The following is a 27,877-nucleotide window of genomic DNA, read 5'->3' as shown; positions in this document are numbered from 1 at the left end:
ATGGTGTTGTCAGACTTTAGAACCCTTGGGAGGATGTTGCAAACTTTGGAAACCTCCGAAGATAGTGCCAGATCGTGGAACCCTAGGATGATGTTGCCAAACCCTGACTCTCAAATAGCGATGGTGTATTCTAATTTTCTGAGAGTAGATTTAGTAACCCGTATGTGAGAGTATTTATAATAAAAAAGAGAAACCATCCATCACGATTTTTCTGCCACTTCTCACGTATATTTTGAATGTGATAGACTTAATAGGAGAAAAGTGGGCCACAATTTTAGATTAGTTTAATTATATAAGATAATTCAAAAATAATCAAAATTCAAATATGATTAATTAATTAATTAAACTAACATGTTAGGGATTTGTTGGTTAGGGTTTCTGATTGGACATTTATTGAGGAAACTTTCACTTTGGGATGGGTGGAGAGGTTGAATGGTAAGTTAGAGGATGGGATCTCAACTGGGATGAAGCAATCACATTGGGGGAACAAATGATTGTGTCCTGATCGATCCGAAATCTTCAAATCCATTGACAAGGGAAGGATCATTGTACAACCTCACTCTAGATGAGGTGCAGAACCATTTGGTTGATCTAGGGAAGCCTCTTAGTAGCATGAATCTGGATGAGCTTCTGAAGGTTGTTTGGACAGCCAAGGCCAACAATCAAGAATCGAGGGCGGTAGTAACAGCCAATCTGGTATGCCGGTGTCGGGCTTGTCTTTAAATCGACAGTCAAGCTTGACATTGCCAAGGGATTTGAGTAGAAAGACAGTGGATGAGGTGTGGAAGGATATTCAGCAGCAACAAATGAGTGGCCTCGATAGAAAAGGAACACTCGGGGAGATGACTGGTAGCCTCAGTGCTTCCGATAAAAATTCTCTAACACCACGTGCAGCAAGTGATGCCGAGGTCGATCCATAGAGATTGTGAAGTTTAATTTCTGTTTTTGTCACACATTATAGTATTTGAGGGGGATGGATTAGCAATTCACTAAAATAATTGAAATAAGTGATGAGAAATAAAATTTAGATTTCAAAGAGATTAACTTCTAGCCCAATGAGTGAATAAGAAACCGGATTAAAGGTTCGATCATTTATTTTAAATAATTTTGTTATTCTATTGATAAATTAGTTATAGGCATTAGATACGATCACAACATCGAATTTTTCCTTACTTTATTGGCGGCAATAGTACGACCAATTAACCGCATCCCTAATCAAATAAATAATCTAGGTACGACCTTAAATTAATTTTTTCAATTGAAAACAGTACGAGAAAAACCCAATTCAAATATTTAATCAATTATAAAAAGATTGAATAATTTGATCATGCGATTCTTAGACTAAGCTTGTCAACATATTTATCAGTTTATGAAACACATGCACAATTACGGATGTCAAAGTTCAATTGGCACACAATTGCTAAACCAATCTAAAATCCGGTCACGATAAAAGATTAAATAAAACAATTGCAGACATGAATCGCAGAAATCGCACAAATATCAATTAACTAAACAAGATTCAAATTAAATCAAAACACAATCTCACAAATCTCAATCTGAAATCTACATTCAACCTTGGACTAGACTAGGAATTTAGCTACTCATGCTTATAAATAAATAAAACAATAAACTTGATGATCTACCAAAAGTGCTTTCTTTTCAAACGGTTGTCTCAATCCTCCGCTTACACTATGAAATGTGAGTGTGAATTGTGATACACATCCAATGTCTTGGCCCCTCTTTTATAGATAACCGGGTCCTTAATCACTCATTTAATTGCTCATTCTTAATCATGGTGCCAACAATCAAGCTTTAATCCCTATAATCCACCTATTTCCTTAGCATGGGAGCTTAATTCAACTCTTTTCAAAATTCTAAAATCGAAAATATAGCTGGGTGTGAATAACTCATTTCCCTTGAACAAATCAATACATGCCAAAATGAGTATGAATCTATCCAAAACATTGATTAAATCTTATAATTTATCTCTAGAAAATATATAAAAATATATATTTATCAATGACCTTGGAAGATTCCGTGGTTAAGGCGGGTGCAGTGGGTGGATCAACTAGTTATTCAAATCCCCCGACTCTTACGCTGCCACAGGTCCAAAAATTTAGTATGCTGCATATTTTTTCTACAGGCCATCCGTTGCATCAACAGTCAACTTCGCTAGGTGGGAATCCGATCATGGATGCTGCTTACTTGAAAAGCCAAATGGCAGTGTCTTCTTCCCCTCGGATGGGAGCTTTATCCGACACCCAATCACCTGGTCGGAAAAATGGTCCTCCTTCCGAAAAAGTTGCTAAAAAGACTGTTAAAAGGAGACAGAAGAAGATGATCAAGAATTGAGAATCTGCTGCAAGATCACAAACAAGAAAGCAGGTGAATTTTTATGCCACTCGATTTTTGTTATATTTTGGTTTTTTCGTCTAACCATTAGCTTTATGTTCTTTGTTTGTGATGCACAGACCTACACCAATGAGTTGGAGAACAAAGTTTTTTCTTTTTGTTAGCAGAGTTGGAGAACAAAGTTTCACATCTTGAGGAGGAGAACGAAAGGCTTAAAAGACTACAAGTGCCTATTTCATCTCTATAATCTTTAAAAACTTTTTTTACGACTCGTTTAATAGCAGTGTCTATGTAATGATCATTACAAATTAAGTGGGCATGTTTCGTGCACTTGTTTTTTAATCTTTACTTTATATGGTGTGTTTTGCGTGCTTGAGGTCTCATGTGTATATATCAACTTATTTTGTTCATATATTTCACGCTTTTTATCATTACATTTTTTATGGCATATAATGAACGTTGTTGCATTCGTGCTGATCTACAATATTTGAATATTTATCATTTGTAATCATCAATTTGCTTGTGGTTTCAAAAAAAATTCAGGCGTATTTTGTGCGCGTATTTGTTTATCTTTCCATTCTATGGGTGTATTTGTGGGCTTTTAATTTCAAGTACTTATATTTAAGCTAATTATATTCTGTTTTTCCATTATTTTCCCACATAATATTTGTGTATTTATCATTGGTGATCACCACTTTGATTGTAGTTTCAAAATTTGTCCGGGCGTATCTCGTGCACTTATTTGTTTGCCTTTTCATCCTAAAGGTGTATTTATGAGCTTTTAATTTTATGTACTTATATTTAAGCTAAATATGCTATGTTTTTCCCCTTCTTTCCCACATAATATTTGTGTATTTATCATCGGAATCACCATAAATGGTCCTCTTTGATAGGCTTCTTGATGTGGTAGGATGTGATGCTCCTTGACCACTCTGTCCTTGCTGGGATGGTTGATATTCACGTCGGCTTTGAGACATTTTTTCGGTCGTGTTTCATGTGTTTATTTGTTTGCCTTTACATTCTAAAGATGTTTCTCATATCCTTGGTTATCACCACTTTGATTGTGGTTTTAAAATTTTTCCGGACGTATTTCGTGCACTTACTTAATTTGTTTACCTTTACTTTCCTATGGGTTCTTTTGTTGGCTTCTAATTTCAAGTACTTATATTTAAGCTAATTATGGTTTGGTTTTTTCTTTATTTTCCAGCATAATATTTGTGTATCATCACTTTGTTTGTGGTTTTACAATTTGTCCGAGCGTATTTCATGCGCTTACTTGTTTACTTTTGCTTTCTATGGGTGCTTTTTTGTTGGCTTATAATTTCAACTACTTGTATTTAGCTAATTATGCTTTGTTTTTTCTTTATGCCTCACTTTATGTGCTTCCGTTTTAGCGGTCAATAAAATATCTGATTTGTTGTTTGCTTGCTAACTCGTCATACCTTGTTAGGAATGTTTGTCGTTTTACTGTCCATTGTTTGCAACTGTGCCTATATGACATTATGTGTCCAATTTTTCATATGTTCCTAATCGATACCCTCATTGGTTCGCTAAATAAAATTTGAAAATGGAAATAAATCAGATCGGATATGCAATTAGTATTTTTACAACTATTTACTTTACACGCATTGTTGGACTAGCACACTCTCCTTTTATTTCACTCTATTGTTAGTTGCATCGCTCTTTGAGAAGAAAAAAAAAAAGAAAAAATAATTGATTGAAAGAAGATGCTTCCCATCCTCAAGAAATTCTCTATTTGATCCGATTCATTTTATTTCATGGTTATTGGTTCCAGAAATTGAAATATTTTATAATAAATATTTGTATATTGGGCAGGAGTTGGAGAAGGTGTTGCCGAGCATACCTTCTATGCCAGAGATCAACTGCGAAGGACGAGCTTGGCTCCCATGTGAATGAGTGAGTAAGGGAGCGAGCTCGTGTGTATGGATTAAGATTAGTTCGCAACTCTTATTATTATTATTATTATTATTATTATTATTATCATTATTATTCATACTGGCTAGTTTTCGCTACGCTTTCTTATTTTGTGTTTTTGTTTTGTTTTACTGTGTTGTTGAGTCGATAAGAGAATTTGGAGCTAAACCTTGAGGCGTTGAGTTAGTTCTTTTCATTCAGTGTCTATCTCTGTTGGTCTGTCTGTACATTTTTTTATATAATGGAACCAACTATTGTTATTGTAGTAGTAATAAATATTAATGTAGTTTTGTCTTGTTATATCTTTGGTTTGGAAAGTTTGCCATCACATTCACCATGTTGAACGAGCCCCTTGCGACTACAAACAACAAAACAGGGAGTAAACGTGTCATGGAAGCTCCACACAAAAGTAGGAGGAAGGCACCGCCGAAAAGTCGCCGGAAAAACACGTGAGAGTGAGAGAGGGAAAGGCTAGAGAGAGGGCGAGTTTTAGAGAGAGGAAGTATGAGAGTGAATAATGAATACGCCCCTCTCTCACTCCATATATATACTTAGGTCAAACAACATCGGACGGCAAAGATCAAATCGCCAGATCGGACGGTCAACGCACTGTCTAAGAAAAACGCAGTGCCCCAACAGGTCAAGGTCGAAGAAGGACGCGGAGCCCCAGCGAGTCAGGGTCGCGGGCTCGAGCTTGGGTCGTGGGCTTGAGACGTGGGTCAGGGCCAAGGTGTTATTTGGGCTGCTTAGTGAGTGTGTATTGTGTTTAAATTATGATAGATCCAAAAGACTATAAAATCCAACAGAAGTTTTGTGCAATATTTTTTATATCACAAGTAAATTTTATGTAATTTTAGGACCATGAAATTTTCAATAAATCCAAGAAACTATAGAGATTTTTCTTTTTTTTTGCTATTTTACGTGCTAATTATCTCTTCGTCCTTGTTTGGAAATTTTAAAGCCTTAAATAAAGATAAACTTTTATGTTTTGAAAAAAAACATTTATAGAAAAATTAATTTTCTAATATAAAAATAATAGTTATGTAATACTATTTTTTAAGTAAATTTTTCATTTTAAATATACTAAATAAATATAAATTATTTTAATTAAAATTTTAATACAAAGATTTACTTAAAACCACTTTTCTTTTATGTTTTTTATAAACAAATAATTTTATTTATATTTAATTTTTTTAAAAAAAAAATTAATTTAAGTTAATTATAAATAACTAAATTTATTTTTATTTATTTATTTTTATTATTAAAAATTATCTATCTAAAAAATGATATTTTATTATATATATTTTATTGAGATATATTGTTAAAAATATTTGAACACACATGTTATAATCTTTTAAAATCATACATATATACGTATATATTAATTCCGTCCTAAACAAACTATTAATTTTTTATTTTAGTTTGTCTATGATATCTCCATTTAGAGATTTATAGACCATTAAAAAATAATAATATTTTATTAGTTAGCGGAAATGTAACAAATTTGACATTTTTGTTTTTTTATTTTATAAAAGTAAAAGTTAAAAAATATTTTTGTATCGGTGGATAGACAAAAGTGGTAAAAATATACTTAGAGTTGACAAGTATTTATTTATTTATTAATAATAACGATACTATTTATCTAAAGTTCAAAATATTTTACATTTTATATTATATTACATAAATATTATCGTATCTATATCATGTAATATTGGTAAAATTATTTTTGTTCATTTTCTTTTAATTTATATATCAATATTATACTAATAATCATAAAAGTATCTACGAAAAAAAATGCATACCTATTTTTGGAATTTAAGTTCGAAGATGGAAAGAATTAAAATAATATCATAATTTATTACTACTATTATTATTTTATTTATTTATTTTTTTATAACGTGAGAACCAACCGCTATCCGAAAGTATGCATTAGATAAACCCCGATCGAACCTATTTATTACTCCTATTATTGATTTAATAAACTATGGGTGTGTTTCTTCAATGTAGTTTTGTCCAAAACTAATGTATGGCCACTATTCGCCCAAATTTAGCGCATCTTTCCCGTACCAGCTCTGTGTTGCACAGAATTTGACATATTTTTTTATATTTATTTAAATTATAAATATTAATTTAAATATATATAATTTAATGATATATATAATATATATATTATTTTGAAAAGAATAAAATATTTTATAATATTGATAAATAAAAAATTATAAATATATATAGATATAATATAAATTTATAATTAAATTATACAAATTAATACATATTTATATTATTATATTTATTACTCGTCAAATCAATCGTATCAAAACTCTCCAAATATCCAAAACAAATCTAAATACAAAAAAACATCGAAATTTAAAAAAAAAAAAAAAAAAAACAAACTCCAATTCAATCCAAAAGGCTCATGTGAAAAACACAACCTATATTTTAAATCTTTATCACTAATCAAAGGCAGTAATACATACCAAACTAGCACTAGCCCATTCTTTAGATAAAATGAGAAACGCTTTGGAGGTGATTTCTCTTCGTGATTTGGGTTCTCTTCTTCACCCTTCAAAGCCCTAACCCTAACCCTAAAACCTCCAATCGATGTACGCCGGAAGAGCCAGAGCTGCTCCTCTCTACTTCAACCATCTTTTCAACGTCCGCACAATAAAACCCCCTCAATTTCCACCTACACTTTCTGGTTGTGTTAGAAATCTCGAGACCGCCGCGGAAAGATCGGATTCTTACGAGGAAAGCAGTACATACAACCCAAATGATAGGCACCCTTACGGTTGGAATTCGAATTCGAGTGGGGGTTACGGCCAGCACGCGAATTCGGACTCTTTTGATGGCGGTACTGGGGTTAGGGCTGGGAATCCATTGAATTTTTATTCCGGTAATCACAACGCTCCGTTTGTTGGCAGCAACTTGGGCGGGGGACCTGAGAGATACCGAAATGGAGAAAAAACGCCTAATGTTACAGCTCATCATTTCCCGGTGTTAAGTGATGTTGAAGCTAGTCAAACAAGAAGCGAATTGCAGGAGTTACATGAGCTAATTGCAGTGGGGAAATTGAAGGAAGCGGTGAAACATTTGGAGTGGCTCCGCAGTGAGGGTATCGAGATCGATCTGTCTCAGTATGTGGCATTGATGAAGTCCTGCGGAGAGAAGTGGGCATTGGATGAAGCCAAAGCAGTCCACGAGCACCTTTCAAGGTCGGGGTTGCGTCTTGAAGTCTGGACGAATAACCGGATTCTAGAGATGTATTCAAAATGTGGTTCAATGGAGGATGCTCTTGTAGTATTTAATCAAATGCCGAAGCGGAATCTGACGTCGTGGGATGTTATGATATGTGGGCTTGCCGAGAATGGTTGTGGGGAAGCTGCTATCGAATTATTTACAGAGTTTAAAAGAACATCTGGATTGGAGCCGGATGGACGGATGTTTATCGGGGTGTTTTCTGCCTGCGCGGTCGTGTGTGATGTTGTTGAAGGGATGCTACACTTTGAGTCCATGAAGAACGATTACGGCATCGTTCCAACTATGGAGCACTATGTTAGTATAGTAGGCATGATGGGAAGTGTTGGATGTCTGGACGAGGCTTTAGAGTTCGTTGAAAAGATGCCGGTGGAACCTGGCGTAGAGATTTGGGAAACCTTGATGAAGTTTTGTAGAATTCATGGAAAAACAGAGCTTGGGGACCGATGTTTGGAGCTCATCGAGTGTTTGGATGCCTCACATGTTGATGAGCAGTCGAGGGCCGGCCTCATAGCAGTAAATCCCTCTGATATTGCACGGGAGAAAGAAAAGAAGTTAAGCGGCGACAATGGCGGGCGCGCAATGAGGGGTGTCCATGAGTACCGAGCAGGGGACCGAAGCCACTCGAATTCCGAAAGGATATACGAATTGCTTTGGGGATTGAAGCAGCAGTTGAAAGAGGTGGGTTATGTACCCCAGACCAAATTTGTTCTCCATGACATCGATGAAGAGATGAAAGAAGAAGCGATTATGAGTCATAGTGAGAGGCTCGCGGCTGCTCATGTTTTCTTGACCACTGCAGCTCGGAACCCTATGCGCATAATCAAGAACCTCCGTGTTTGCAATGATTGCCACAATGTATTTAAGCTCATCTCAAAGCTAACCGGCCGAGAAATTATAATGCGAGATAACAAGAGATACCACCATTTTAGAGAAGGTTCGTGTAGCTGTAATGATTATTGGTAACATGGATATGTCGAGGTACTTGATGATTCTTTTCTCCTTTAATATATAGATAGATATGAATGATGTCATGAATTTTACCATATGATTGGGCGATCTCTTTAGTTCCCCTGTTTTGGTAAGGTTGAAGCATTATTATAGGATTGGTGAATTGGTTTAGTTTCTTAGAGCACATGCTTGTTGAGCTAATTGAATATCAACTTTTGAAGGCAACATTGTTACATGATGTTTACAATTTTCTTCAAACGAATTTTGTTGTGGAGAATATTGCATAGCGTGCATGATTGAGAGTAAATTGATAGTAGGCTGATGCTGTTGTTGGTTGGTTAAATACGGTACAATTTGTAGATCAATGGGCTTCGATTATCAAGGATTACGTTTCTTGCTTTAGTTTGAACTTATGGACTAATTCTTTTTCCCTGTTGTTTTAAATCTCGAGTATGGTTCTCTTTGATGAGTATTGGGTTGAGAAAGAGGGATCGAGGTGTCTAGTTTGGCTTTCGGGTTTGAATTTTGGTAAATAATGATTAAATGTAATGTTTTATAAGAAAAAATAATACTACATTTTTATTTGGGAATCGATAGAGTTGTTTGAAAAAACAAAACTCAGATAGTGTGAAGGAAAAGTTTGGACACTTTTACATGGTATAAAAGCTTGTTTCGAGTTGGTGGCAAGAACATTCAATATGTTGCATATTTTTCATACAATTAAAAAAAACTAGTAAAGGAACAGGATTATTATATTTATATTTCAATTATTATTAAATTAATCTTGTTTAATTTAAATGTATTATATAATACTAATTTAATAAAAATAGAAAAATAAATAAATTATCAGTTGCTGAAACCACACCAAACTGTAATTAGTATAGCTTTCAAGTTATTTCCAAAGATAGATTGTTGCTTAAAAGGCTTTTATTGTCCATTCCAAAGCAAATATTGTTTTATATTAACTCAAAAATTCCCCTCACAATTGTCCAAAACGGAGCTTAGGTCATGAAAGATTTGTGGAGTGTGTATAATAATAATTATTATTATTATTATTAAGAAATAAATAAAAGATGATCATTTGTATCACCAAACTTGACGCAATAAACTTCAAATATATCTGAAATATGTCACTTGAACGCAACCCCAACTTCTTACCAGAAAAAATTTGTGACATAAATAAATAGAACCATAAATCACATAATAATAATAACTATTACAATTATTTCCATCAACAAATCCCTTGTTCATTTCCAGACAACAAAACTACACACATAACATTCATTTCATCTGATCTTGTTTCTTGCAGGTAAGAATTTTCGATACGTCCATGGACAGAGGCGGCAAGAAAATGGCTCTTCTTGTGGGCTGCAACTACCCGGGCACGCCTCACGAGCTCCGCGGCTGCCACAACGACGTTCTTGCCATGCGCGACGTGCTCATTGGTCGCTTTGGGTTTGATCACAGCTGCGTCGAGCTCCTTGTGGACAAGCCCGGTAGCCCCATCATGCCCACGGGCACCAACATCAAGAAGGCGCTCGACAAGATGGTCAACCGGGCTGAACATGGCGACGTGTTGTTCTTTCACTACTCAGGCCACGGGACTTTGATCAATTCTCGTCACAATTTGTTTGGGAAGGAGGAAGCGATCGTTCCGTGCGATCTCAATCTCATTACAAGTAAGTTGGCCGGTGATAAAATTCGATCCGCTATGCAAATCAATAGTTTTATTAAAAAGTTACTGTTAGTTTGAAAGATATTCATTTTGTTATTTATTTATTTATTTTATCATCCAAATAGAGTTACTATACATCTATATATATATATATATATATCAAGCGGGAGGGATTGAAGTGCCGGCCAGTTTGGATTGGCTTCTGGTAGAAAATAAGTAGAAGTACTTTTCAGTTAAAATTACTGTTTTATCCTTAATAATAATAAATACAATAATATAATATAATATAAAAATAAATAACTTATATAATATATTTTAATACAAATTAAAAAATATAATTAATTTATTATTTTTAATTTATGTACTATATTTGGATTAAAATTTAAAATTTAAATACCGAATGTAAATAGGAGTATATAAAATTTTTAATTATACTTAAATTACTAGATATAATTTATAAAATTTTAAAATAAATTATAAAATACAAATTATATAATATTATACTGTAATTTTATGTTTAATTGATATATTATCCTTAAATTAAAATTTTAAAATATAAATAATCAAAATTTAAAAGTAAATTTTTTATACTTTAATTTAAAATCTTTAAATATAATTTATAAAATTTAAATTAAATTATAAAAGTGTTATAGAAAAATACTAGTATTATATTAACCGCATGTCCTTTTAAGTAATTTTAACAGTTTAAAAGCACTTTCAATTATATAACGTCGAAACAATTTTTTACGAAAAACTGTTTTTATAATGATTTATCCAAATACAAAATCGAACTGCTTCTGTTTTCCAAACGGGCCTAAGTCTAATTAGTACATATTTTCAACTTACACATTACATGCTATCTTACTTGAAAGCAAAGCATGTGTTGACAATTATATTTTATATTTTTTTTATGTATTTATCAATAGTAGTATATTGTCAAATGTGTTGTGATATTATTATAGAATTACTAACAGAAATATTAATTACTTCTATCGCTAACTACTATTTTATATTTTATATATAATATTATATATATTGTGTATGTAAATATATATATATCGATATAAGTGTGTGGCTTGTGTATGTAATGTTATATATATATATATGTATGTACTGTGTGTGTTTTAGGTAGTAATGTATATATATATATGTAATATGTGTTTTCGCTATGTGAGTAATAAATGCAGTGAGAGAGTGAGTGGAGTAAGGCCCGATAGAGAGAAGATTTTGGGGATGTAAGTTTTATTTATTGATTAGGCCTTGTTTATAGACAACAGAAAGGCTACATAATACATACGAATTGCTACGTAGCTAAATCAAGGCAAATAAAAGTAGGATTCAGAATTCATACACGAATTTATTATGTGTACATTTCATGAAAAAATACTGTTAATTCATTTGTTTTGTATTATAGTAGTACTTCCGTCCGACTCTAAGATTCTTATTTACTTTTTGCATGTTCATATTTGAATATTAATATGAAAACATAGTACAAATTAAGAAAAAATGACAAAAAGTACAATCACGCGAAAAATAAATAAAACCTTTAAACCGGACGGAAGCGTATTATTTATAAACTATGTACTACTAATTTATGATATATGTGTTGTCTACAAATATTGAATATGTTGTCAACATAGTACGGAATAGTAATATTTAGTAGCTACATTAAGTATACTTTTGTATTTAGACTTATTTACATCGATAACATTATATTAAATCAAGATATTAACAAAAATTTTCTTTCACAGGCGTCGACTTTAGGGAGCTCGTCAACCGCGTGCCTAAGGGCGCGACGTTCACGATCCTCTCGGACTCATGCCACAGCGGAGGACTTATCGACAAGGAAACCGAGCAGATCGGCCCATCCAACCCGCTTGACAACGGGGCAAAAACCGTCGATTCCCCCGCCCCCAAGCCGAAACACATCCCATCCGAATCAATACTCGAACAATTGACATCTATAACGAGCAAGCGCAGCTGCACGGACATCGGCGCACACTTGCTCGAGCTTTTCGGGTCGGACGCCAGCCTGGCATTCCACGAGCCCACCGGTCGGCGGCTTGGGCCGGACGAAGGGATACTACTCAGCGGGTGCCAGACCGACGAAACCTCTGCCGATGTCGAGGAGGCCGGCGAAAACGGGATTATGAAGGCGTGCGGAGCGTTCAGCAATGCGGTGCTGACGGTGCTGAAGGCGAGGCTGCCGGAGGCGGCGGGGCGGATGAGCAACCGGGAAGTGGTGGTGATGGCTAGAGAAGTTCTGGCTCAGCGGCATTTTGTCAAACAGCATCCGTGCCTGTACTGCAGTGATCAAAATGCTAATGCTCCTTTCTTGGGCACGTTTGAAAAATTATAGTAGCTCATTTAAGTATTATTTATATTTATACATGTTCCGATTGCTATTTATGATAAAAATTATAAATACATTGATTATCTCTGGTACATGAAATCAAAATTAATACTAGTATGTATGTGTTTGATTTCTTCGTGCAAAATCATGATATCAAATAGACCTGCAGTCAATCTGTTTGGTTTAATTTTAATACCTATAAGAAAAACACTTAACACCAAAAAATAAAATAAAATAAAATAAAATAAAAATTGATATATATATAAATATATTTATTCTACTTAAGAGAAACACACACACACATATATATATATATATAAAATTGCAATTGAGTCGTATTTTGAGAAATCCTAAAAAGTATATTAAATGATTTTGATATGAATAATTTTACTGTATTTGGTTTGTAGTTCAAGTTATTTATGTGTTCTAGTGTGTTTGTTTGGGGGGTTTTGGATTTTGAGTTGGGATTTTAATATTAAAAATTTTGAATTTGAATAGTTGTATGATGTGATATAAATAGGTGTTGATGTGATGTTTTGAATGTAAAATTGATTTTTAATATAATATAAAAAAATAAAAAATAGGTGTTTGATTTGATATTTTTTGGAGAAAAAATTGAGATGAAGAGTAGAAATCTAATCCAATCCTCCAAACAAACACACCTTAAAGTTTATCTTTTTTTTCTCGAATATACTATTCCAAAAATTAATACACTATATTTTTATATTTTCAATAATTTTCTTTTTAACTATTTCAAAAAAACAAACGCACCCATTTTTTATTATTCAGTTTATATTATTTTTAATGAATACAATATATTATTTATTTTCAAACATATTACTTTAAAATATCATTTAAATCAAAATTTAAATAAAAAATTTAAATAGAAATAGCATAAATTAAACATGACCAAATAACATGTGAGATGCACGTTGTGTGATTGGTTTGTATTTCTTAACACAAATTAACGCTATTTAGTCTTTTCTATTATCAATAAAAATATTTTTTCTCTATAGTAAATTTTTTATTTGTCATTTTAGTTCATAAAAAAACACTTTTTATTATTAGTATTATTTTTTAAAATAACTGTTAGTTAAATATCAAAATATTCTTTTTTTTTTTTCACATTACTTGTAAAATAGATATTATATTATTTTATCACTACATATCTATAAACTAATTTATCTGAATGCAAAAGTCAAAAAAATATAAAATACTAATTTATTTGAATGCTAAAGTCAAATAAAAAATTTACTAGTCGACATGGAAAATATTATTGTTTTTTTTATATATAAGATACTTTTTCCGTCTCTTAACAAAGTATATATTTATTTTTTAGGTTATTGTATTTAACATTAAAAATATTATTATATTTAAATAATATTTTATACAAATATCATTGCATTTGTATTCTAAAACACTAATAAAGATATTTTTATTTTTAATTTATACTACATATATATATATATATATATAATATTAATTTTCAAAATTCGATACGCCAAAAGACAAACGAATAGCTAATTCACCAAAATAATATCAAATTAAAATAGTATTTCAATCAAAATCAAACAAAAGCTCATTGTAAAATAAATGGGTTGAGAAGGCCAGGCAAAGATGCCCTTAATATTTTGAAAATTTCAAAATATAGAAACAGGTTTTTTCTTTCTTTTGTGTTTTTTAATTTTAAGGCATGCAAATTTATATAATAATATAAAAAATATTTTCTTTGTTATACTTACTTTTTATTTTTATCCGTCTCATATAAATTGTATTTTTTTTAAAAAAATATATAATTATGTACTTTAATCATATTTTAAAATTCATAATTTATAATTTTTTAAATGTTAATTAAATTATTTAGTCATCTTAATCTTAATCTATAATTATTTTTATTAAATTATAATTATTTTCACTAATACACTTATTAATTACTTACTAATTACATAATACCTAAAACTTTGTACCTAAACTAAAGAAGACAAATTAGCTGGGACGGAGGAAATAATTACATCAAAAAATTATTTTTTGTAAAAAAAAATATTATTTATATTATATAAATATATATTACTTTTTTATTAATATTCATCGAGATTTGTATCATATATTGGGTGAACAAACCTTATATTTATAAATATTCATATTAAAATATATTTTATTGAATGGAAACTTTTAAAATAGGAGCACTGGATTTAAATCCCAATTACCTTAAAAATATTTTGGTTCAGTCTCTCCTTATATTGCACTTGTAATGTACTACCTACTTTTTATTTTTATTTAGACTTGAAATCATAATACCAATTTTATCCTTGAAATTACCATATAATATAACGAATATTATATATACTTTCGTTATTATTCTATAAACTTATATTATCCAATTTTGTACACCAACTATCTATCAGAGTTATATACCTGGAATTTTTTTATTTATGTATAGAAATAAGTTTCAGAAATTTAAACTAAAAAACAAAATAAAACCCTAGTAGAACCCACCTTCTTGAGTCGTTGATATTATATTTCTTCTAAATCATTCGAAGCCATCAAAGCCCCCCGTCGAAATAGTTGCCGTTGAGCCTCCTGTAGGAACTTTCTTCACTGATGTTATATTTTTTCTTTATATTTTTTGCGAGTGTCTCCCATTATCTTTGGTGTGCTTGATTGTTAATTCATATGCTTCAATTAGAAGATTATTTACCTTCATAGTTATGTCATAAATTTGTATTTGTGTTGGATGTACTCATAAAGACATTTTTGTTTTGAAATGATGATAGACCTGAAAAAAAAAATACAAAGGCTTACCTCCAAATTTTCTATACCTTTTTTTTATATACAAACATTCATGAACTTAAAGTTGGGATGAACGACAAATGGTTGAAAGCTCTACAATTCATGCCGTTTAGGTATTTTTTAGATTTTTCGAAAATAAAGCTACCTTGACATCGGTTGTGAACGATTATGAACATGTTTGACATCGAATCCCAGTCATTTAAAATTAGCGATGAAAGTGGAATAAAATTTTCGCTAAAGAATTTTTTGTAGTTCTTGGTTTACACTCAAAAGGTGTGTATGTGCTGAGAATATCGTTGCATTATGTGAAAGATTTTCGAGATTGTTCGGGGGGGAGATGAGGTCCGTATCCAGGATTGAGATTTTTGTGAAGTTGAAAGAAACTATGGCTGTTCAAAATGACGTTGTGGCTATCGATGACTTTTTCAGATTATATACTTTGTGGCCAAATAGGGGTACTTATCCATTAATGTTATAGTTTAACATAGATTGTGCTAAACACAAATTATTTTGAACTAACATATGATATTTTAAGAGCTTGTTTATATGTACTTATATTTTGGTCATGTATACGTTTATATATATGATAGGTGATACAAACTTTCTAATATATACATCAGTCTGTAACTCCGACACCCAAATCACGTGCACAGATGAGTAGGGGGGGAACAGGTACTTACATAAGTAGATAATATACTCTAGGTGGCAAAATTCCATGATTATGTGTCAACAAACCCCTAAGCACAAGCCATATACCAGTAGTGATGATATTTGTACCTTCATATACTAATTTATATACCTCTGAACTAATAAAATATATTCGTACAAAGGAATATGATCTCTAAGTAACATTAAATATATTTGACGTATGTTTAGAAGTTGTGTACTTATCAAATTATTCTGAAAGGACCGGTGTACTCGCCAAATTGTTCTGAAAGCACCGTTGGACCGATGACATAAAACCATCAATGACTAAAACATTTCCTACAATGTGGAAAAGTCCAATATGTCTTACAATTAATACTTTCTATCCCTTTCTACTCCATTACTCTTGTAGGACATTTCTTCTCACTCTCAGGAATGCTTGGATGAATATTCACAATACAAAGAATATATTACGTCATTAGTTATGCACTGACTTCATTTAGATCCATTAGTACCTTAACATATATTACTTCATATCTATCATATGTGACATTCGTCTCCCATCATTGAATGTATAAATATAGATTCTTTTGTATATCAGCTTGGAATTATCCCTTATTGCACACTAACTGTCCAAAAAATAGGTATGATGTAATCCTATCGTAGTTGTTTGATCCAGTTACAATTATTGAAAAATTATGGCATGTTATTTGAATACACGTGTTTACATCAATAATACTTGCACACGAATATAAATACTTCAATTGAAAAAGATGCACCCACTTACTCGTATTATGTGTACCCCCTATATTAATAGATATATTTCTTAAACGTCACAAAATACTCGTATAGTCATTGTAACAGCTTCATAGAATACAATTAATACCTAAAGACGATTCATTGTTAATATAATTTGAGATAAATTATGGGAACACGCTGTGGGCCATGTGACACAGTACGAAGCACTTAGGGGACATAAATCACCTTAGGCATTACGTTGAATTTAATGATCCAAGGTCTATATCTAGTGTACTGTCGTTGTTAATAGTTGTTATCCCTGGCATATTTTATACAACTATATAATAAGAGAAAAGCTTCTTGCAACTTCGTCGGTTATATCCTAGATGACCACAATAACCACATCTTTTTTATGGTTTCACCTGTTGTGATTCAAACCATCTTTTCTTTTGCCAACCCGGTTAGACAGATGTTGTAAAAGGAATTATCTCTACCTACGAGTTGTTCTGCATCATATTCATATCATGAGTCGGCACCAGGTTATTGGGTTCTTCATAAGTTTTATTGTAGCATTCAATGCTGTAATATTCATCGAAAAAATTATATATAGACATATGCACATTTGATACATCATTGTTGTACAACAGCATAAAGTAATTATTTTGAATTGGTGTTATAAATTAAAGTTTTACAATTTCAATGGTAACTACGTTCCATCATTTCGATAAATTACCGTAAAGATCTGCGAGCAATGTATTCTCTTCTAACTCGACTACGTGAAGCTCCCCTTCATATGTACGTATGAATAATAATTTGGGACCACACTCCTCTTTATCCATTGAAGGTTGTTAATTCACCAAACACAAAGTATAATTCTTCAACTTCTTTTCAACGGAATTACAAAATCAATACTATTGACATACAAATTACAATCATCAAAATTCTTTATATAACTATTCTATATCAATACATATCAGCAATAAATATTTATTTTTTCAGTACCTCAGAATATAGATCACATACATGACATCCAAACAATAATGATGCTCTATAATAGAAATCTATCCAAAAAGTTAAACCTAAATGATATTTTTTCAAAACTTAAACTTATAATTTCATACTAACAAAAAGCTTTACATTTTGTCAATATCTAAAATAAAATGAAATATCTCCAAGAACCAATCGAAAACATAGATCGATCATACAAATCATTTTCACTTATCGCGGTTACTTATAATGTCAAATAATAGTAAAATGATCGATCATACCTGAGTTTCTATCTTTGTGGGTAGGATCGGTCGTGAGCCCTAACAACACAACTGTAATCAACCAACAAAATTAGCACAATAAAGGAGCATTCAAAATTGAAATTCGCCTTACTTGTGTTTTTTTTTAGGCGAAATAAACTTAACAATTGAAATATGGATTCAAAATCGGTATGGATCACACACAAATGAAACAGAAGACTGAGGATTTAACGGAAATTCCTTTGAATAAAAATAACATTAGGAAAGATGAGGGTAATATTGTAATTGAGATTATGGCAGAGAGTTAATACTAATATAAATTTAAAAAGTAAAAAGTGCAGATTACGTGTAAAGTGTCAGTGGAGACTGAACTTAAATGTCAAAAGAGGAATATGCAATTTTATCCAATTGTCCGTTTAAAATACTCTTAAAATGCATAATTTATTTTAAGTAAAATATATTATATTCTTTATTAACTTTTAGGATAAATTGCATATTATCTCATTATATTTTAGTATAAATATATAATACATCTTGTGTTATAATTATTACTTAAAGCTCTTTGTGTTAAATTAATGTAAAAACAAAACACCATATCAGGTAAATAAATTGATCAATACTTATTATTATTATTATTAATTTTGTAAAAATTATGTAACAATTAGTCTAAAAAAATGATTGATATATTACTTAGGTATTTCTTTGTTCAGACAATATTATTTAATATATTTTAATTTTTTTTTGTATAAAATTAGTATAATTAAGTGTGTTTATGATCAAATATCACCTTTAATAAAAGTATATTTTGTTTATAATTTAATTTAATATAAAACTTTATTGCAATAAATAAAACAAAGTATTATGTGCAATATACTAAAACAAAAGTTAAATAATTTACCCTAATTTTTAATTTATTTCTTTGTGTATAAATTTGAATTTAAAGTTTATAAATAATAAAAATTTAAATTGCTATCGATGTTATATTAGTAAATATTTGACATAGCATTTCAAGGGTGGGTTTACTTTAATAGATAGTATTATAATAAATTAAATAATTACATATTAATTAATATTATAATATTTATTTTATTATATCAAAAATATTGAGTAAAGCTATGCATATGTTTATTTTATTTGATTGCATGACATGATTAATTTTTTTCTGTTTTACCAAAATATATTTCATAATTTATTTTATATATTTATGTTGGACAATAATTTATTTATATATATATATTTTTTAATTAAAACAAAAATATATTAAATTATAATTATAATATTATATGACCATATATAAACATGTAATGTAAAATAGTTTTTTTATTTATTTATTATATATAAATTAATTTTTGAGAATATGTTATACCTCGTTCTTACAATTTTTTTTTATATATATTTCATTGATTAAAAGTATTAAGATAAAATTCAAATACATATTAAAAAAAATAAATAAATAAAATTGGTTGATATTTATAATATGGTATCCTCTTGTCCCAGTTAATTTGTTTATTTTAATTTTTTTTATTTTTTTAACACACGCATTCACTTATGATCGAATCTGAGACTCATACCTCAAACGAAGAATATTTCATGGCTTGATCTACAATAGTTTGACAATTTGTTTACTTTAGTTTAGACACGGTGGTTTAGATATGATTATATAATTTTTTAAAAAAAGGAAAATATAACAGAGTGAAATAGAAAGTGTGAAGAAATTAAGGAGACATCAATTTAATTTAATAGTTTTACAAAAAATTTTCTTTATGAATGTAAAACTAAATCGAGACTTAAATAACTTAAAATTCCTCCAAAATGGGTCATCTGTAATATATGATTAGTCTAGTTCGATTTGTCTTGTTAGATCTAGAGTGCACTCGTGGAACTATGGATTCCCACTTTATAGAAATAATTCCTCCAAAATAGTTGTGTTTGTTCAGTAGATTTCTATAAATTTTTACTATATTATTTTTTTTTAAAAAATATCAAATTAAATACTATTTTTTATATTACTATAATAAAAATTAATTATATGCAAAATATCAAATTAATATATCACATGGTATCATTATTAAATTTAAAAGTTTTACTAATAAACATCCAAATCCAAAATCAAATACCCAGACAAACACGAATTGTTCAGATATTTCGAAAGGGTCCCTATACTTATTGGACATATCTTTATTGCCCATCTTAGATTTATAATATTCGATTGCCACCCGGAATCCAACAGTGTTTTCCGCCTCTGAATTACTTGAACAAGAACAACCCAACTCAAACTGAGGGTTTTTCGTGTCTCTTCCAATTATTTATTTTTCTCAACTCGAAGTAAGATCACAGCGTCTCGTTTTCAACCCTAGATTCTCTGGGTTCTTCGATTCCGTTGCTCTACTCAGGCTTATTTGTGAGTGTAAGATGGAATCGCTCTCTTCTTTTGATTAATTTGTAGTTTCTTTTGATTCCCACTCTTTAATTTTTGTTTGTGGGGTTTCTGCGTTGAGCCCGCTTAATGGAAGTGTTTTCAGTGGAGGGTCTGATTGAGGTCGTTATTATTATTATTATTATTATTATTATTATTATTTTTGGAAGAGAGGGGGGGGGGGGGGGGGGGTTCTTATGTGTTTGTGCTGTGAAGGTTCATTTGAATGAAGTATTTAATACGTTTTGGTTGCTCGGTTTCTTAAACCATAGAATTTTGAAGCACTTACACAGTTGATTCGTATCCTGTGTGTTTATTCCTTTTATGTTTTGATTAACTGTATTTTCTTAGGTTGGAGGTCTGAATTAATTGTCTATGAAATACTAAGGGTGAGTTTACTTATGTTTTGGATTCATTTTTTGGAATTATTATATTATTCTTTTGAATGGAACATAGGTTGTGGATTTGATGCTCTTGGGCAGAAAAATAATTTCAACTGCATAGAGGGAAAATAGGAAATAGGAAATGGAGATGAACACACAAGTGAGCACACCCCTATAATCTAAAATTGGGCATGAAAAAAAATGGCTGACAACTTTAAGAAAGATGTTTTGCTCCTGAAAATCATGTGAATCATATAATTTTATCTCAAAAACTTTGGAGTCTATTAGAGTGGTCATTTTGTATCCAATTGGGTGCTTAAAACCTCCTTAAAAGTGTCATTGGACCTAAACATGTTTGTTTGGTAGTTTGAATTTTGAGTTTGGGTTTTGAATAGTAAAATGTTGAATTGAATTAGTTTTTTGATGTGACATAAATAGGTGTTATATAATGTTTTGAATGTAAAATTAATTTTTTGTATAATATAAAAACTAAAATAATAGATGTTTGATTTGCTGTTTTTTGGGGATATTTTAGATGAATAGTAGAAATCTTTCAAAATCCCCCAAACAAACACACCTTGTATCTCATACAGGGAACAATTTATTAATAATGTGATTGGGCTGGGAAAGTAGATCATTTCATTTCTGTGGTTGGACTGATAACTTTTATGAACTTTTAGCCTTGTCTAAGTGTGAATGGAAACTAGTGTTAAATGTGAAGGATATAGCTTTAGACATAAGTCTTAGTTTTTAATCTTTCTTATATTGGATTCCAATTTAGCTCCAGAGAGTATTTTGGTTTATGTTTTATCTTCCATCATTATATTTTCATTGTATACTATGATTTCTATGCTGCTACGTGCTTCCTCTCTTCACTCCTGTCTTGCCTTTGTAATTAATCGTCTTATCTAGAAGTCCATACAAAACGAACTTCCATTTCCCACCTTTTTAGGTTCTAATATTTCATGCACTGCTGCAGGCAATCCTACACAGATTCATTTCAAACAACCTAATGGGTGATGAGAGTTTTGATGAGAAGTCATTGACTGAGAAACTTTCCAAGCTCAACAGTTCTCAGCAAAGCATTGAATGTATCCTTTCTACTTGGTGGTTGAAATTGTGTGTTGATTTTGTGGAAATTTATCTCATTGCAATGTTAAAGAAGTGTCTTCATGTAATTGAAGTCTATAGCTATATGTATTGCTTATTAGTTTTGTATGAATGTAAGGCTACTCTTTATTCAAAGTTCAAAGGAAACATAAAGAGTTGAGAAATTGATTGTGAACTCAGAGTTGTTCTGCATGAGTAGTTCATGAAGATCCTCAGAGATGTGCTTGGCACTAGTTAGAAAATTGTTTTTGTTTTTTTATATGTTTTGGTTAGAATTTTACAATCTCTTTTCATAGAATTTACCTCTAAGACAACTAACAAATATATTGATTCTATATAGCTAATGAAATGTTTTAGTTTTGATTGCCTTCTTACATGTTAAATGTGATAATTACATGTACATACAATATTGGATAGAGGAGGTTTATGATATATTGACAACTAGGATGAAATTTTATCAAACTTCGGATAGTGATTGTGTAGAACAGAGTATAAATTTTTAGGAACTCCCTACCTTATGGTGTGTGTGCAACTGCAAACTGTGTTGCATGACAATAACTGCTTCATAAGCCAGGTGTAGTGCAAAATAGGCAAGAGTATCCTTACATTAATGAAAGGTATTTTAAAGAAAGCCGTATGAGATATAATTATAGACTTATAGGCTTGGTAGTTTCAATATAGAATGTCAATTTTGATCAAATTATTAGTACTATGAGGAAGGATGAAGTTTTATGTACCTTTAGGAAGTTAAATGGGTAGGTGCCAAGTGTTAAATCCTTTTTTTTTTTTTTTTCATTAGATACTACAATGGTATATGGAAAACAACTAGGTGTGTGATAGGTATATTATGGATCCTAATTTATTGAAACAGCTTGTAGTCAGAGAAGAGGAATACAGGCTAATAATAATAGTCCTTGAAACTAGATGAATCTGCCGGACAATAATCTTGGAAGACCTAGAGACTGTTCTAGATTATCCCACAAAATAGGAAATAGTACTAGATGTGTTTGAGGTGAGGTATTGGTGAGTAGGATGTGTTACATAAGGGCTATAATGTGAAATAAAAAGGGTGGAAGCATCTTAGATGATGCATTATCATTTGGATATACGAATGGCTGATTTAATAGTTGTTATTTATGCAGAGATGATTGTTTAAACTATACATAAAATTTATTAAATTGCACATTGCATATACAGAAGAGATGAGGACCAGATGACACGTACTTGCGTATAAATTAATTTTCAGCTACAAATGCAGAAAGCTTTAAAAAGATTGCAAGGCAATAGGGGAAGATAATCTCGCCACTTAACATAAGTGGCTAGTTTGTAATGTAAAACAAGATAGTAACCAGCAACAAAAATATTACCTAACTTACCTAAGTTTAAGTGGTTCACTTTATATGAAAAAACCATGAATATTATTTTGGAAAAACTCTGTTTACATACTATTAATTGCGAAGTTGAGTTCACATTACAGATCACATGAAAAATGTGACTTGATCAAATAAAATGAAATGTGAGGAGGGTGTTGCCAGAGTCTCTCATTTTATTGTGTAGTATTTAATTGATTAAATATGCTACAGGTTAGAAAACAAGTGAAGGAAAAACTAGAAAGGCATTTTATATAGAAATATATTTTGATTTTTTAATCTTTGTCATTATAAATGCAGGTATATTTTGATTTATAACTTTTGGCACTCTATTGGTGCATTTGTTTTTATTGAAATATAGCTATTGGGTTACTTGTGGGTATATACATATAAATGCAGGTATATTTTGATTTATAACTTTTGGCACTCTATTGGTGCAATTGTTTTTATTGAAATATAGCTATTGGGTTACTTGTGGGTATATACATTTGACATAAATATTGTATCACCTATACATTTGTTTTTAAATTTGTCAGGAATGGACACGAGTCACTGGCTTGTGTAGCATTTAGATCTATATTGTGGTCCATCTATTTATGACAAGGGGCTGAGTTATAATTTTTTTTTTGCCTGTAATAGATAATTGTATTATTCTGCAAATTCATACAATAGCAATAAAGAATTTAAAAAGACATTTTCAGTGCCCCAAAGGGGTGCACTGATGCAGACTAGCGTTTAGCTTGGTGGTGCATTTTATGGTGCTTTGTTTGTGTTTATAATAGTTGATAATTTTAATAGCAATAGATAATTTTAATAGCAATTGATTTCATCTGGATCGACATCTTGTAAGTGTATTCAAGTGACTTGATGTGCATTTTTCTATTCACTTATTAATTGTATTCAATTGTTTGTTCTCTTTTAACATATCATCAGCTTTGTCTCGATGGTGCATATCCCATAGAAAGAAGGCCAAGCCAGTTGTTGAAACATGGGATAAGATATTCAAATCCGTTCAACATGAACAACAAGTTTCATTATTGTATCTGTCCAACGACATCATGCAGAATAGCAGGCGCAAGGGCAGTGAATTTGTAAATGAATTCTGGAAAGTTCTACCAGCGTCTCTCAAACTTTTCTTAAATAATGGCGATGAGAATAGCAGAAAAGTTGCCTCCAGACTGGTAATTTCATCGCACAACATTATTTTTCTTTTTTCTTGTGTGCTCTGCATTATACGGCTTCATATTGTCTGAGTTTGTGCCACTTTTTCTTATGCATAAACTTCTCATTCTCCTGAAATCATTTCAGCATTGAATAAAGTTGTAGTGGAGGTAGAATTCATGAATATTGCTTGTGTTTTATCATGTGTTTATCTTACTTTCTTGTCTTTGTTTGGGTGACATTTATTGCTCTCTAATATCCTCCAATGGTGGTTTCCTGTGGGCATTATGTGCATTGTATCAGATTGATATATGGGAAGAGAGAAAGGTTTTTGGTTCAAGGGGTGCAAACCTGAAAAATGAATTGCTGGGGAAAAATCCTACTCCAATCATCAACGTTGTAAAATCTCCGAATCCTATCAAGGTGGTGAAAAGAGATTCCACCTCGTTGAGAATAGTAAGTAAAATGTGACCGTATTGCTGTCATGTTCTGCTGATTTGTTGACCTAATTGGTGATGTTGTACTGCTTAGTAGGATCTTACAATGTTCTCTTGAATCTAGAAATTGGCTGTTGGAGGTTTGCCAGAAAAAATTCTAACTGCTTTCCATTCGGTGTACGATGGTGTTGTCAATGAAGATTCGGCCTTGAACAAATTCCATGATGCTGTTTCTTGTGTACAAGAAATAGCGAAGGATGTTCTGACTGCTTCACAAGGTTTGTCAGGATTTACTGTTTACATAATGTGCGCATCATTATCTTCTCACTGAATTATCTTCAACATGGTAATTTACACAAGCTGATGTTAATAACAACGTAGGTTTTGAAGGTTTATTTAGTTACTTACTACACAGTCTCTTTTAACCTTGAATCTTGATCTTCCTTTATCCTTAGGAAGCTTGGATGTGTCTGATATTGTGGACAATATACAGAAACAAGAGAATATAATTTCACAATGCATCAGTGACCTCGAGAATTCTGAATCAATTAGAGTTGCCCTTCTTTCCCATCTTAGGGAAGCACTTCAGGAGCAAGTATGGTTTAATTTTTGCAGATTATACATTCCGAGTTATTTCATTGGATATGGTTGTTTTAGTGGTGGTTTTCAATCCCTCAAAATGGTTTCTCGTGATGAGTGGCTATATATATATATATATATATATATCAACTGTGTAGCTTTCGCTTCTTTCAGATCGTCGTTTTGTTTGTTTAAATTGGAATATGTATACATGATCCTTATATACAAATACTTTGATGTAATGTAGTTTGTAAATTCATTCCGAAAGCATTGATGGGTGCATAAGTTAATTTTTTAATTGGTGACCTATAAACCCTTAACAAATTGTAACTTTGTAGGAGTCGAAGCTGGAGCAGATTTGGGATAAGATACGTGTAAGCTCTCTCTTAATGAATTGCTTGCTTGCTCAATTTCTATTTTTATCATCATTCGAGAGAAATCATTTGTTTTTATTGTAATTGTAAGTTTATCGTTTTCTTCAAGGGGAATACATTAAGCATCTAAGCTGAATTTTAGCACCCACATTTCTGGGTATATTGTTTGTGTATGGTGCATGTCACAACAAGCTTGCACTAGTCTAGTGTCCTATGGTGTGAAGATGCACGTTGGTGAACATGAGCACTTGTTTCCTTTTCATAATAAAATGCATTGAAAATTGTTTTTGAATTTTGTCCTTGTTTTTGCAAAAAACGGTTAGTTTTATTTATTTTCCTTTATTTGTATACTGCCGTGAGTCTGTGACACCTTTAAAGGGACACATTAGGCTATGTGACAATGCTAGGTATATATGATATTGCATCTAATGTAACCATGTATTTTCACGCTGTAAAACTATGCATTGTATGTGATTCCTAGTTTGTTTGGTTTTGATTTGAACTTGAGTTTTTTTATTTAAATTTTAGTTTGATTAGTATTTTGATGTAATATTTTGTTACAGAAAATAATGTATTTTTCTAGGGAATCGTGCAGGCCGAATAGTATTGATTTGTGTTCAGCTTGTTTATATTTCACTAACGGTTCTCCCTATTTACACAATCATACAATGTGCAGGTTGCACGCGGTCAGGTCGAGCAAGCAAGTAATATTCGTCTCCAGCTAACATCAACCTCATCTGCCCCTCCACCTGCGGCCCAACAGCAGGCCGAGGCCACTTTCAGCCTTTCCCCAACAGCAATCACTGCCACCACAATGTCTGCGCCGTCAATGACATTTACAAAATCCGGCGAGGAGGAGAGCAAGAAAGCAGCTGCGGCCGCCGTTGCTGCAAAGCTGGCCGCATCAACATCTTCTGCACAGATGCTCACATCCATCCTCTCGTCCCTTGTTGCAGAAGAGGCTGCTGCATCCATGACTGGTGGTGGTCTGAAAAGACCGAGGGTAGAGCCACCCATGCCCGGGAACAACGACGGCTATTTTCTGACCAATATGATGTCGGGCCCTACACAATCTACTTCCCAGGTCAACCTACCTGCCCCATTCCTCCCACCTCCCCTGCTCCCACTGCCACTTGCGCCTCCGGCAACTGCCCCGGCCAATCAGTTTGTCCAGCCTAATATGATGGGGCTGCCTTTCAGCTACAGCTCAAGCAACTTACAGCTACCACTACCTTCAAATCCGGCCATGGGACTTGCCAGATCAGGCCCTCCACAACAGCCACAACAGCCACAGGGCGGCGAGCAGTCTCAGTTGCAGTCAGCCCAGCCACCACAACCTCCACAGCCACCTGCAAGTGGCGGATTCTTTAGGCCCATTGGAGTGGGATTTTATGGACAAAGCCATCAGCCGCCAACCCCGCCTATCCATAGACAGTGAGATGGGAGCTCTTGCTATTTTTGTATATTGATAGTGAATGGTCACTTGTGGCTAGATGCTTTTCCTGTTTCTCTTGTTGTATTTGTACTTTTTTGTTGTTGTACTATGAATTGTTGGTTAATTAGGACTGATGTGGGTGATGTAGAATCTGAATTGTTCATTTAGATATAAAGAAAAACAGCTAAGACAAGAACTTTGATGGCTATGTTTTTTAGGCAGGCTTTGACCATATTTTCCTGCCATCAAAATTTTATTGTTGAAGTCAGTAGTATGGGGTGGATAAAGTTACGAGTTTGTACTTCTGATACTTAGCTAGAGTGTATTAAAAAATAGTTGCGTGATCTCGTGTTTATTCTTTTCAATTTGACAAGGAAAAATGGTAGAATTATTATATCGAATGTTTTAATAATCAATAGTAAAGAAATATTGAGGGTAGTATGATTATAATTTTAGTCTAGTTAGGCCATTTTCAATTGCAACCCCATAAATGGAGTTGTCACTCTTCAACCTTCTTGTGTGTATATATGTTTTTTAAATTTGTATATTAATTAATTTATTTATTTTTAAATTTTTTTATAAAAAAATATTAATTATAGATATAAAAAGTAGTTTAAAATAATATATAAAATAAAATATTTGAAGAATATTATTTTTGGAGTAAAAAATAG

At 31.7% G+C, this 27,877-nt stretch overlaps 3 protein-coding genes and 1 pseudogene across 5 annotated transcripts; all 4 read left to right on the top strand.

Annotated features, from left to right (window-relative positions):
* Positions 1 to 4,265, top strand: LOC127263949 (ABSCISIC ACID-INSENSITIVE 5-like protein 2; annotated as a pseudogene).
* A 2,505-nt stretch (positions 4,266 to 6,770) lies between these two features.
* Positions 6,771 to 8,895, top strand: LOC127263868 (pentatricopeptide repeat-containing protein At2g34370, mitochondrial-like). Its single transcript, XM_051293139.1, has one exon. It carries the CDS (start codon positions 6,889 to 6,891, stop codon positions 8,506 to 8,508), a length of 1,620 nt encoding a protein of 539 aa, XP_051149096.1. The 5' UTR covers positions 6,771 to 6,888; the 3' UTR covers positions 8,509 to 8,895.
* LOC127263869 (metacaspase-9) lies at positions 8,336 to 12,635 on the top strand. 2 transcript variants are annotated; one of them, XM_051293140.1, is made up of 3 exons: positions 8,336 to 8,479; positions 9,803 to 10,172; positions 11,920 to 12,635. In XM_051293140.1, exons 2-3 carry the CDS (start codon positions 9,824 to 9,826, stop codon positions 12,525 to 12,527), a joined length of 957 nt encoding a protein of 318 aa, XP_051149097.1. In that variant the 5' UTR covers positions 8,336 to 8,479; positions 9,803 to 9,823; the 3' UTR covers positions 12,528 to 12,635. The 2 variants fall into 2 exon arrangements, with proteins under 2 accessions (XP_051149097.1, XP_051149098.1); XM_051293141.1 differs by having other exon boundaries at positions 8,410 to 8,523.
* Positions 12,636 to 20,174: 7,539 nt separating this feature from the next.
* LOC127263819 (uncharacterized) lies at positions 20,175 to 27,509 on the top strand. 2 transcript variants are annotated; one of them, XM_051293055.1, is made up of 8 exons: positions 20,175 to 20,342; positions 21,720 to 21,831; positions 24,154 to 24,401; positions 24,685 to 24,837; positions 24,943 to 25,096; positions 25,274 to 25,413; positions 25,736 to 25,771; positions 26,448 to 27,509. In XM_051293055.1, the coding sequence occupies exons 2-8, from the start codon at positions 21,753 to 21,755 to the stop codon at positions 27,207 to 27,209; spliced, it is 1,572 nt and encodes a 523-aa protein (XP_051149012.1). In that variant the 5' UTR covers positions 20,175 to 20,342; positions 21,720 to 21,752; the 3' UTR covers positions 27,210 to 27,509. The 2 variants fall into 2 exon arrangements, with proteins under 2 accessions (XP_051149012.1, XP_051149011.1); XM_051293054.1 differs by having other exon boundaries at positions 20,175 to 20,348.
* The last annotated feature ends 368 nt before the right edge of the window (positions 27,510 to 27,877 follow it).

The sequence above is a fragment of the Andrographis paniculata genome, unplaced genomic scaffold (assembly GCF_009805555.1).
Source record: "Andrographis paniculata isolate CXL003 unplaced genomic scaffold, ASM980555v1 Contig69END, whole genome shotgun sequence".
Lineage (NCBI taxonomy): Eukaryota > Viridiplantae > Streptophyta > Magnoliopsida > Lamiales > Acanthaceae > Andrographis > Andrographis paniculata.
Note: the sequence above shows the minus strand (reverse complement) of the source record. Positions and strands in the feature narration are given on the sequence as shown.